Source organism: Nyctereutes procyonoides, unplaced genomic scaffold (genome assembly GCF_905146905.1).
Source record: "Nyctereutes procyonoides isolate TBG_1078 unplaced genomic scaffold, NYPRO_anot_genome, whole genome shotgun sequence".
NCBI lineage: Eukaryota > Metazoa > Chordata > Mammalia > Carnivora > Canidae > Nyctereutes > Nyctereutes procyonoides.
The window spans coordinates 24,331,830-24,344,811 of record NW_026575024.1 but is presented as its reverse complement, the minus strand read 5'-3'; the positions used below and the strand labels follow the sequence as shown (position 1 = coordinate 24,344,811).

Here is a 12,982-nt window from a genome sequence, read left to right as displayed (position 1 = left end):
ATGAAGATGATTAGTCTCACGGAATTTTCTTTTTTGATTTATTTATTATTATTAACAAAAATTTATTCTTAAATGTACAGCAGGATCTAAGACAACACTTTGACAACAGATGCTACAACAGACAGGGAATACAGATGTTTTAAACAGGAATAGAATTAAGCAACACCATTGTCTCAGGCACAAGAAACAGCTTACTTTTTGCCAGTTTTCTTAATTCCACCTGTGGCCTGGGGGCCGTTCTCTGTGGCCTTTGCTTTTAGCTCTTAGAGTTTAGCTCCTCTTTCTTTTTCTGCTTGAGTGCCTTATCTTCCTTGTCCATCTTCTTGGGCTGCTTCAGGGGCTTCTGCCATCTTTGTGGCCAGACATAGATGAGACATGAATGATAGTTGATAATCATCATGTTAGGGAAGAGGCAACATCAGCATCATCTACAGGTTGGGAAAGTGGTCAAAAGTAGATTAGATACTAGATATCTAGTAGTATTTTGATACTAGATATCAATCATCAAAATGATTGATTTTCAAGCTATGGTAGTCCAGTTGAAGTTGTTAAATAAAGCCAGCTATAGCTTTTGTTGCCTCAGTCTCTGAAATGAGCAAGCTTTAGGAAACTGATGTCTGCCAAAATAAGAAGAAACTCAAAACACAATTTTCTTTTTGTCTTTTGTGTAGGTCTGTTTAATTGTACCGCACCTAGTAACAGTTTTTTGCCTTACCAGACTACTATCAATCTTTTTATTACTATTAATTGTAACATCAGTACACCAATCCCAATGAACCTGTGGTATTAGGTTGTCATAGCCCTCTTCTCTTTTCTTTCTTTTCTTTTCTTTTCTTTTCTTTTCTTTTCTTTTCTTTTCTTTTCTTTTTTTCTTTTTTTTCTTTTCTTTTCTTTTCTTCTTCTTTCTTTCTTTTCTTTCTTTCTTTCTTTTCTTTCTTTCTTTCTTTTTTCTTCTTTTCTTTTCTTTCTTCTTTCTTTCTTTCTTTCTTTCTTTCTTTCTTTCTTTCTTTCTTTCTTTCTTTCTTTCTTTCTTTCTTTCTTTCTTTCTTTCTTTCTTTCTTTCTTTTCTGATTTTATTGATTCATTCATGAGAGAGACACACACACACAGAGGCAGAGACACAGGCAGAGGGAGAAGCATGCTCCATGCAGGGAACCTGATGTGGGACTGGAACCCGATGTGGGACTTGATTCTAGGTCTCCAGGATCACGCCTTGGGCCGAAGGCAGCCGCTAAACCACTGAGCCACCCAGGGATCCCCTCCTCTTTTATTTCTCTTTTTTTTTTTAATTTTTTTTTTTTAATTTACTTATGATAGTCACAGAGAGAGAGAGAGAGGCAGAGACACAGGCAGAGGGAGAAGCAAGCTCCATTCACCGGGAGCCCGACGTGGGATTCGATCCCGGGTCTCCAGGATCGCGCCCTGGGCCAAAGGCAGGCGCCAAACCGCTGCGCCACCCAGGGATCCCTCCTCTTTTATTTCTAATAAATTGTTTAGCTTCCAGGAGATTTGAGCTATGATGTTTTTCTTTTTAACAGGAAAAAAATTGCTCATTTTGGCAGCACATACATTAACAGAGGGAAAGAAAAGACTTTATCTTGTTAGATATTAGAAATGAAAACCTCCAGACTTTTCCTTATTGGGTATAGTGGAATATTTATAAGGAGAGAGACACCCCCCCCCTTTAATTTGGTACTTTACCTAGTTTATGCTATGCTAAATTATACTTACTTTTTCCACTGGAACATTATCTATCATTACTTGTTGGGCCCAGAGAATAGTAGTTGAAAAAGTAAATGGAGGATTAGTTGTGGTAGAAAGATTGCTTGGGATGGGGGGATGTTGGGTAATAGTGAGGAATTAAAGGTGCTAGAAGAAGTAGTAGTCTATGATGGAACCCAAGTGGGACTTGAAGGGAGCTAATGGACTGTGAAGATGGGGATGCTTAAAGGTCCTGATGAGAATGAATCAAAAATGGAGTAGGAGGCAGGTAGAGGGAATAGAAGGCTGTATATAAGTAGAGAAATTTGAAAATTTAAAGATCTAAGAAGTGGGAGCAATCCTAAGTATTAAGGAAATTTAAGGAATCATCAAACTAACCAGATTGTCAGATAACTATTTTGAGAAACTGAGGCCAAGTAGTTAGAAGGGTACACAGCATGGATGTTAAAATCTCCCAAGATTTTAATCCTCAGTGAGAGAACATAGCATTTTTGGAATCCAGTTTCTGCTGTACCTTTGTCATAGCAGATTTACCTCATGCCCTGAATGTTTTTTCTTTCTCATATATTCCTAAAACTTCAAAGAGATTAAATAACAGGGGGGCCTGGGTGGCTCAGTTGGTTAAATGTCTGACTCTTGACCTCGCCTCAGGTTGTGATCTCAAGGTTATGAGATAGAGCCCAGTGTTGGGCTTCTTGCTGGGCATGGAGCCTGCTTAAGATTCTCTCTCCCTCCCTCTCTGCCTCACCCCTACTTTCCCTCTCTTAAAAAACAAGAGATTAAGTATCTTTTCTTTGGTCATATACCTTGTTAATAACAGAGTCAGAGTTAGAAACCTCAATTTCTACTGTTGTCCATTCTATCATTTGATGTCTATCTTTTTAAAAACGTTAGTTCTTAAGAACATAAAGAGCTATATGGAATCCCTTGAAATAGTATGGAGAGGCAATAGAGAGTCTTAAAAGGGTACACTACTCAAAATGGGTTTGGACCTCAGGACCTAGGAGAGGGGAAACAGTGTCAAAGCTGACTCTTTTTACATTCAGTTCATATTTTGGGGTAGTTTGGCCTTCCTGTAGGCAGTGGACAGTCAGGCAGACTCTGCACTAAGCTTGGAGCCTGATGCAGGGCTCAATTCCACAACCCCGAGATCATGACCTTGCTAAAACCAGGCAACTGAGATAACTAGGTGCCCCAAGATTGTGCATATCTAAAAAACTTCTATGTGTTGTCCTTGCTTCTGTTCCAAAGACTATACTTTGAGTAGAAAAGCCCCAAAGAAGTTTAAGGAACGTAGTTTGAAAATGATTTAATATGTGGTGCTACCTCTCAATTTTAATTTCTTGAATCAATTAGATTTTATTTTGTTTAGGCTTATTCTGAAGGTCCGGTAATATGAATTAATACTGTATAGAGTTTGCTGCTTACCAGGTAGTAGGTAGCAGAGTCTTAGCTAAGGCATCCTAAAACTGGATAAACTCACTCTCTACTTTCTGATTCACGATAAGATCCCCTGGAAAAATGAATCAACTATATTTAGCTGACAGTAGTAATGATTTCAATCTGATGTTTACTGTTAGTGTTTTCCCCTCTCTTTCCTTTCCTCAATGTCATTGTTTTGAAGAAATAACGCCTTTTATTTATTTTTATTTTTTTTTTTAATTTTATTTATTTTTATGATAGTCACACAGAGAGAGAGAGAGAGAGAGAGAGAGAGAGAGAGAGAGAGAGAGAGAGGCAGAGACACAGGCAGAGAGAGAAGCAGGCTCCATGCACCGGGAGCCCGATGTGGGATTTGATCCCGGGTCTCCAGGATCGCGCCCTGGGCCAAGGGCAGGCGCCAAACCGCTGCGCCACCCAGGGATCCCGAAATAACGCCTTTTAAAAAAAGGTCTGTGGGCACCTGTGCTCTAGATCACTAATTTTCAACATTCTAAATACCATTGCTGGGATGGAGAGAAAGCATCTTGTCTCTGGGATGTAAGTGTGCTTTCTTCTGCCATAGAACAGTCAGCTCTATCCCAAAATTAAATAATATTAAGAGCGAGTGGAAACCACGAAAATGATAGTGATGTTATCTGTGTTATCTGTGCTCATAATAAAATAGTGCCCTTTCAAAGGCATTGGGATTTTGAGAATTTGACTCTGTTCCTACTTGTACAGGGCCTCCAAAGAACTTACTCGAAATCCAAATCCCCATAGCTAATAGTTTTGAAGGATCACAAGTGTTTCTGTGCCTTTGTGCAACCTGTCACTCTATCTAGGTGGGCTCTGAGGTTATACATAAGACTTTACCTAAAGACTATGTATTTGATGAGACTGGTCAGCAATTTTAAGTTCTGGTCTTGTTTTTGTTAAATTCAAAGAGCATTTGTTTTCCCTTCCCTTTCCCTCCTCCTTATCCAGAACAAACACAAATGGATCAGATGAGCCTGAGGATACTGGGACTGGTGAAAATAGGAAGGTCAATGGAAATAATTCTCCATCACTCTCAAATGGTGGTTTTAAACCCTCTAGGCCTCCAAGACCTTCACGACCACCTCCACCTACCCCACGTAGACCAGGTGTGTATTCCAGCCATGTAATAGGGATGTGGCTGTCAGTACTATGATTCTAAATAATGTTCTATTTGGGAATTGATCCTCTGGTAAGTGGTAAGAGATCCTTTTAGGTAGGTTTTCTAGCCATATTTTTACATTTAAGATTTTAGCCAGGAATGATCTTTCTATAAGTAGACTAATGTGTGCCTTTTCCCTAAGTACCTCCAGGGGTGAAGTTATTGAGGTAAGTGTTTTATTGAAAAAGAGGGAAAAAATGAGATACATATGTGCATTATAAAAGTATAGGCAGTTTAGATAAGATTGCATCTTTTCAGCAGGGTTTGTAACAGTGTGGACATAGCATTTCATATTGTAAAGGATCTGGTTGCTTATTCTCGTTATATCCTTTAAAAGACATTTAGTAAATGGCGAGTAACCCAACAATGCTAAATGATAGTCACATTTTGAAGCAAAAATTATACAAGTGTACATATTTCATGTAGTAAAAATGTGAACGTCTGTAAGTGAATATCCATTTTCCCTGATTAGTCAGGATAGAATCTTTCATATTTTATTATTTCCCTCTGGCAGTATGTAGACAGGCAGTATAAAAGAGTTAAACCAAATATTATTAGAAAAGCAAATTCGTCATCCTACAAGTAATTTTATTAAAAGAATTTGTTTTTAATTATACAACTCCCCCTCTCCCCCTTCTTGGTAGAAAATGTATTAATATATTCCTAGTCTTTAAGATCATATACTATTTTGTCAAAATATTAGTGACCTCCCCCAGGAATTGTGTCAAATGTTCTTGAATATGTAATATATACTTTATAACTATTTGTATGAATGCTATTGCTTAACAGTCAGGTCTTCTGTATTTTAACATCAGAACTTGGTCTTTGATCTGCAGGGTTTTGTAGAAAAGAAAAGGTTCCGGAAAATTACGAAATGAACTTATAATACCAAAGGATACCAGTGCTTTCCTATTCTTAAAGTTTTTATTTCTTGTGGCATCGGGAAATCAATTCGTATGTGCTTTAGGATTAATAAAGAGACAATGGAGTAGATGAAACCTAAAAAGTTATTTTAAAAGTTTAATTTTCATCTGCATGTCCACATCTTAAACTTTCTATTTGTCATCTACTTTTTTATTTTTTAAAGCTAAATTCTATCTCGAATTTAGATTTTTGAGAATAAAAGATGGTTTTTTTCCACAAATCTTTTATAGCATCTGTCAATGGTTCACCATCTGCCACTTCTGAAAGTGATGGATCCAGTACAGGCTCTCTGCCACCAACAAATATAAATTCAAATACATCTGAAGGAGCAACATCTGGATTAATAATTCCTCTTACTATATCTGGAGGCTCAGGCCCTAGGCCATTAAATCCTGTACCTCAGGCTCCCCTACCACCTGGGTAAGTAACTGTTTTTAGTTAATATTTGTTTGCTTTAGGCTTCTGCATATATTTAACTAGTAAGGAAAATAATAATTCCATTCTTTAGAAAACCATCTTTAGGGACACCTGGGTGGCTCAGTGGTTGAACATCTGCCTTTGGCTCAGGGTGTGATCCCGGGTCTGGGGATTGAGTCCCACATTGGGCTCCCTGGGAGGAGCCTGCTTCTCCCTCTGTGTCTCTGCCTCTCTCTGTGTGTCTCTCATGAATAAATAAATAAAATCTTAAAAAAATAAAAACCCAAAAAACAAACTACCATCTTCAAACAATGGTAACTGATCTTGAGGGTGTTGTGTCTAGAGTCAGACTGAGCAAAAAAACCTCACCACATTAAAATCAATGCCCTCCTCATTTTCAGGGCAAAGGTGGCTATTTTTTGTTTTATTTTGTTTTTAAATGGAAGGACTCTGAACCATAGAAAGTTAACCAGTGCCAAGTAATAAAAGTCACCTAATTCAGATTGTTTACTCTTTGATGGGGGGAAAAACACTTTTTAAAATAAAATTTTTCTGTCAGAGTCATTATAGCAAAGTAGCAATAACTTAAGGAACTAAGAAAATTAGTACTCCTCCCGTTTTAATCTCTACTAATTATTTTAAAAGTTAGTAATAGTTTACATACATATATACATTGTGGTATTCAGTTAATCTAGAATTTGAAATCTAATTAAACTTAATTGGCTGATAAGTTAATAAACCCTTAGGATGAAAAGAATTTTTTAAAAAGATTTTATTTATTCATGAGAGATGCACAGAGAGAGAGGCAGAGACACAGGCAGAGGGAGAAGCAGGCTCCCCGCAGGGACCCCAGTGTAGGACTCGATCCCGGATCCCAGGATCATGACCTGAGCCAAAGGCAGATGCCCAACTGCTGAGTCACCCAGATGTCCCTATGGTGAAAATTTTAATTGCTAAACAGATATTATTTGTCTGGGTAGTTGAGCCATTTTCCTTTTGCAAAACCTACATAGGAAGCTGAATTAGAAAATTACTTATGTAAGGGATTAGCAGACAGAAACCTGTGCTCTCTGAAGTGATAGTACTTTTAAGCTGTGATGGTTTATGCCTGTCTTCTTCACTTTGGGAACCTACAAAGGAGACTAGAATACCCAGTTGATTTTGTCTGTTAGACTGTGCAGAGACATATCTGATCAAATCTTAATACTTGATTTTTTTTGAAGGTTTTATTTATTTATGAGAGACACACACACACACAGAGACAGAGACAGACAGAGACACAGGCAGAGAGAGAAGCAGGCTCCATGCAGGGAACCTGATGTGGGACTTGATCTTGGGTCTCCAGGATCACACCCTGGGCTGAAGGCGGCGCTAAACCGCTGAGCCACCCGGGCTGCCCTTAATACTTGATTTCAATTCTGGAACACAAATAGTGCTTTGCCTTTCAGTTAGCTCAATCTTTCTTCAGATTTTGTAACAATTACAGCTTTTTTTTTTCCCCACCAAGTTATGCCATGATCAGATTGAGGTAGACATAGTCTCCTACATGCATCTGCCTCAGACCTCTTTAGGAATACAGGGCATCTCTTGAGGAGATACTGCTGCAGGAGAAATCTTATTCACTCAGGATAACATTTCTTGACTTTATTCTTAAATTCTTTTGGTATCTTTTTTTAATATATTGACATGCTTATTTGCCTCAATTCTGTAATATGGTCATTTTAGAGAAAATAGCAAAGATAAGTGCCATACTAGTCTTTTAAATTTTGTATTTAAGTTGGGAACAGAGAGTGGACCAGCATGGGCGAGTTTACTATGTAGATCATATTGAAAAAAGGACAACGTGGGATAGACCGGAACCTCTACCTCCTGGGTAAGTATCTGAATAAGAAGAAAAAAATATTCAGAACTATAGATTATATCTGTACAAAATCTTCCCTATGTTCCTACTTTTCCTCTTCCTTTCAGTCTCTTCTGAACTTTCCACAAAGTTTTCACTTTGTGTTGTAGTAGATGCAAACTAGAAAGAAGGAGAGAATTGATTAAGCATAATGAATGACTTATTTTTATTCGTTTCTCCCCTAAAGATTCCATAGGTCTTATTTTTTCCATGTTTCCCTTTCTGTATTTTACCTGGCTCAAACCACAGGGTTTTACAATTAGTTTCTTCAAGAGTAATTATTGAATAAAAATTATTAAAGCCCCATCATGTATATGAAGATAAAATCCCTATTATATTAAAAACTTTAATGTATAATAGTGACGACATTGCAGAATAGTTGGAGAATTAAAAGATATATAAATTAAATATATGATGTTAAGCATTTTACATATACGTTATAGAAAATGGAAGAAAATATTTTTATTCAAGGGAAGTCAGTAGCAAACATGGGGAAATATTTAATCTTTCTGGTAATCTCAAATACACAACTAAAAGGTTACTGTTTTACTTATTAAATTAGCAGATAGTATCCAGTGTTGGTGAGATTGTAGAAGAACTTTACCACATAACTTTGCTAGTGGTAGTATAAATCAGTTACAACTCTTACAGAAAGTATATATAACTATAGTAAGGCACATGCCCTTAGTAATCCTCTCCAGGAAATTTATCCTAAAGAAGTAATTCAAAGGAAGAAAAAAATTGATGTATTAAAGCTATTTATTATTTTACTATTTATAATGCAAGAATATTGGAAACAACCATAAACAACAAAATAGAAGCCAACAAATTATTGTATTAATGTTCACTTAATATTGTGCACCCATTGAGGGGCACTTGGGTGGCTCAATTTAGTGACCAACTCTTGATTTTACCTCAGGTCATCATCTCATAGTTGTGCTTATTGGGGAGTCTGCTTGAGAGTCTCTTTCCCACCATCCCCTCCCTGTGCACGTGTGCATGTGCACTCTCTCTCAAATACATGAATCTTTAAAAAAAATGTTATGGACTCATTTGAAATGATAAGTAGTTGTAATTTTGTGGGAAAAGTGTTTTTTTCATGTTTGTGAAAAGCTGTATATACAATTATATCCCTTCCTATTAGGATTGCAGTAGTCAAAAGAACATTGGAAAGAAAATGAGAACTTTTTCCTTAATTACTTTCTGATACTTATTCACTGACTATACATTTTTAAAACCTGACTGAACTTGTCAGAACCTTTAAGAAATTTTTAGAAATATTCCTTTTATGTTCGCTTAGAGACCATTTAAAAATACGTAAAATAAAAGAATTCAAGTACATCAAAAGTAGTTTAAGGTAAAATCTTAAGTCAACCAGGGCCAAGATAAAGTCCTGTTAAGCCCATATCTGTATCACATGTAATTGTTGAATTATGTTGTATTTGTACTGATTTAGCTGGGAACGGCGGGTTGACAACATGGGACGTATTTACTATGTTGACCATTTCACAAGAACAACAACGTGGCAGAGGCCGACATTGGAATCTGTCCGGAATTATGAACAGTGGCAGCTCCAACGTAGTCAGCTTCAAGGAGCAATGCAGCAGTTTAACCAGAGATTTATTTATGGGGTAAGCAGCCTGTTACACTATAAATTTAGTATTTGTTTTTAACCTTTTTTTGCTTATGAAATGTTAAGTACTAAAAGGACAAAAGGGCACCCAGTTGTTGCTGTTGATAGATACTATGTTTAGACTTTGTCTTGAGTATTCTATGCATGTGATCTATTCTTACCTCTTTGAAAACTTCTAAAGTTCAACCTCCTTTGCTCTGTTAAGGTCAAAAATAAAAAAGAAGTTAGGACAACCTAAAATTCGTGGACAAAAGGATAGTAAACACAAACCCAAGGGATTTGAAAAGAAAACAGTTCTAAATTTAATACTGCCTAGCTTAGAATATTTGAAGGTTTGGCTCTGGGAGCACCTGTGAAGTGGTTATATAGAACTAATGACAGGGACGCCTGGGTGGCTCAGTGGTTGAGCCTCTGCCTTTGGCTCAGGGCGCGATCCCAGGATCCAGGGATTGAGCCCTGCATCTGGCTCCCTGCGAGCAGCCTGCAGAGCAACCCTCTGACTACGTCTTTGCCTTCTCTCTATCTATCTCTCATGAATAAATAAATATCTCTCTCTATCTCTCATGAATAAATCAATAAATAAAATCTTAAAAAGAAAGAAAGAAAGAAAAGAAAAAGAAAGAAAGAAAGAAAGAAAGAAAGATCACCTAATGAATTATTTGGTGCTCTAGGAGACTAAAGAAATTTGATTCCTTATATGTTTATGCTAAATATACTGTTCTGGCTTCAAAACTATATTATCTTTATTATGTAAGCATTTCCTTTCTGGAAATAGTTTAAGTTTTTACATGTTTTCCTTTAGAGTAATATTTGCAATAATAGCTAGTCACAAAAATATATTAATGTTTTCTTAACACAGTCTTTTTGCTAGGAATTTTATAGCCTAAATCCTAAAATATTACAGGTCTTTTCTCTGAGGAAAGGAAAATAATCCTTGGAGAGATGTGATTCTATGGGCCAAACAAGAGGGGTTTGTTTGAATAATACAAAGAACTTACACAGAAGAAAACCAACTCTCCAAGAGTTCAAGAAAAGCTGATCCTGTCCATTAACATCTCTTCCTCTCCAACACCATTGGTATCGTCCCTGTTAGAATACATTGGAGTAAATTCCTGTCCTGTCTGAACATACCTCTTCCCCCTTTTCTCCATATTCCTATTTATTTCTTGGATCTCATCACCATGATAGTTTTCATTCACTGATACAAACAAATTCATCAGCAGCCTTCCCTTCAATATCTAGTTATAACTAAGATTCTTTCATATCACAATTTTTCCTGCCACCTTCTATAGGCAGCTGTCATTATATTTCTTTCCAGTGGTTTTATTTATTTATTTATTTTTAAAGATTTTATTTATTTATTCATGAGAGACACAGAGAGGGGCAGAGACATAGGCAGAGAGAGAAGCAGGCTCCTCTCAGGGACCCTGATGCAGTACTCAATACCCAGATCCAGGATCATGCCCTGAACCAAAGGCAGATGCTTAGCCGCTGAGCCACCCAGGCGTCCCTCGTCCCAGTGATTTTAGAAGAGAAATTAATTTATCTCTCGTCTACCTTACCATATTCATTTTTTTTCCTATGCTGTTTTATATCTTTCTTTCTTTCTAAATTATAATCACCTTTGGTATACCTGGCCAAATTTCTTCTAGGTTTTGTTTGTTTTTAAATTTCTTCTAGGTTTGAATGGCTAGCTTGCCTGTCTTCTTTAAAACTATTTTCCATATGGGTCTCCACTGGAAAGAACATGGGCTTTGGAATCAGACACATCTGGGTTTGAATCCTGGGGACACAGTTACTTTCTCTATATGACTTTGAATAAGTTACTTAACCTTATCAAGATTCAATAACTTTATCTGTAAAAAATATATATGAAATTTCCTCAGAGGAACTCTTTTGAGGATTCTGTAAAATATAGTTCCTAATATATTTGGCACATATTAGATGGATAGAAATGTTAGTTTTCTTTTTTTCTTTCCTTTATATCCATATTATAAATGCGCTCTTTGTCTTACTTTTTTAATACATCATCTTTTAAAACATTCTTTTTAAAGATCTATTTAGCATATTTCCAGGACACCAGCAATATATATTACTTCACTGTAAACTTTACCAATTTGATACTCAGAGTCTTTGTTTAAGATTTTATTTATTTATTTGTTCATGAGAGACACACACAGAGAGAGAGGCAGAGACACAGGCAGAGGGAGAAGCAGGCTCCACACAAGTAGCCCGATGCGGGACTCGATCCTAAGACCCCAGGATCACGCCCTGGGCTGAAGGCAGGCACTAAATCACTGAGCCACCCAGGGATCCCGATACTCAAAGTCTTTGGAACTTTTCTTGAATTGTGGCTTTTACCTCATCGTCTATGTTGTCCATGTTTGTTTGTTTGTTTGTTTTTTCCTTATCCAAAATAATCTGACCTTTTTAAAAACAAATTCTTTCACTTTGCTCTTGTTATAAAACAGTTTTAAATCATAACTTAGGGACACCTGGGTGGCTCAGTGGTTTGGTGCCTGCCTTCGGCCCGGGGCGTGATCCTGGAGACCCGGGATTGGGTCCCGTGTCGGGCTCCCTGCATGGAACCTGCTTCTCCCTCTGTCTGTGTCTCTTCCTCTCTCTGTGTCTCTCATGAATAAATAAAATCTTAAAAAAAAAAAAAAAGTCATAGCTTAAATAGCCTATCTTAGTTACCCCCCCCCCCTTTTTAAAGATTTTATTTGTTTATTCATGAGAGACACGGAGAGAGTGAGAGAGGCAGAGACACAGGCAGAGGGAGAAGCAGACTCCATACAGGGAGCCTGATGTGGGACTCGATCCCAGGTCTCCAGGATCAGGCCCTAGGCTGAAGGCGGCACCAAACCGCTGAGCCACCTGGGCTGCCCTATTTTAGTTATCTTTAACATAGCCAGCAATATTAACTGAATTGAATGATTTGTACTGCATAAACAGTGGTGGGGTGGTGGCATATTGCTGAGAAGATCTATTTCATAAAGTAGCCTTTGTTCTGGTTACAGGTCAGTAGACTCTCATACACTTAGCTTTTTTATTTTTTCTTAAGCAGGCTTCACACCCAACGTGGGGCTTAAACTCATGATCTCAAGATCTGGAGTCACATGCTCTACGAACTGAGCCAGCCAAGTTCCCCTACACCCAGCATTTTTAAGCTCAGAATGTAAATGGTTGTTGTTGGAACATTGTGTAATGTTCTATAGTTTCAATGTGCATATCCCCAACTTATTTAACTAGGGGAGAGCCAGTGGGATATTCTTCAGTCTTAGAAAATTATCACAATAGTTTGTCATATGCCAAACTTTTCAGATCTGTTTCATCACCAGTATTCAAACCTTTTATATTATTTCCTCTCCTGGCCTCTCTGCTCTCACTGCTTTTCATAATTGTGTCTGTCAGGAGGAGCAAGGCCAATTGTTGAAAGATCTATCTTCCAGAAGCTTTTTAGTCAGAAATAGAATATCTGTCATAGGGTTACCTTGGTGGTTCAGTCAGTTAAGCATCTGCCTTCAGTTCAGGTCATGATCCCCTAATCCTGGGATTCAACTCCACATCAGACTCCCTGCTCAGTAGTAAGTCTGCTTCTCCTTTTCCTTCTGTGATTTCTCACTCTCAGTCTCAGTCAAATAAATAAAAATCTTAAAAAAGAAAAAAAGAGAGAGAGAGAATATCTGTCATATGCTTTAAAACTTTGAATCAGTTACCCAGTTTCGGTAGTAAGTGAATAACATGGAAGAAAAACCCCAGAGACAAA

General features: G+C 37.3%; 1 protein-coding gene across 4 annotated transcripts in view; it reads left to right on the top strand.

Moving 5' to 3' along the window:
* The window catches only part of ITCH (itchy E3 ubiquitin protein ligase), a 146,785-nt gene that overhangs the window by 89,509 nt on the left and 44,294 nt on the right, over positions 1 to 12,982 (top strand). For all 4 annotated transcript variants that reach the window (XM_055301128.1, XM_055301123.1, XM_055301143.1 and 1 more), the window contains 4 exons: positions 4,129 to 4,286; positions 5,494 to 5,683; positions 7,458 to 7,553; positions 9,037 to 9,211. In XM_055301128.1, the coding sequence (XP_055157103.1) occupies positions 4,129 to 4,286; positions 5,494 to 5,683; positions 7,458 to 7,553; positions 9,037 to 9,211 (619 nt within the window). The remainder of the gene's footprint in view (positions 1 to 4,128; positions 4,287 to 5,493; positions 5,684 to 7,457; positions 7,554 to 9,036; positions 9,212 to 12,982) is intronic.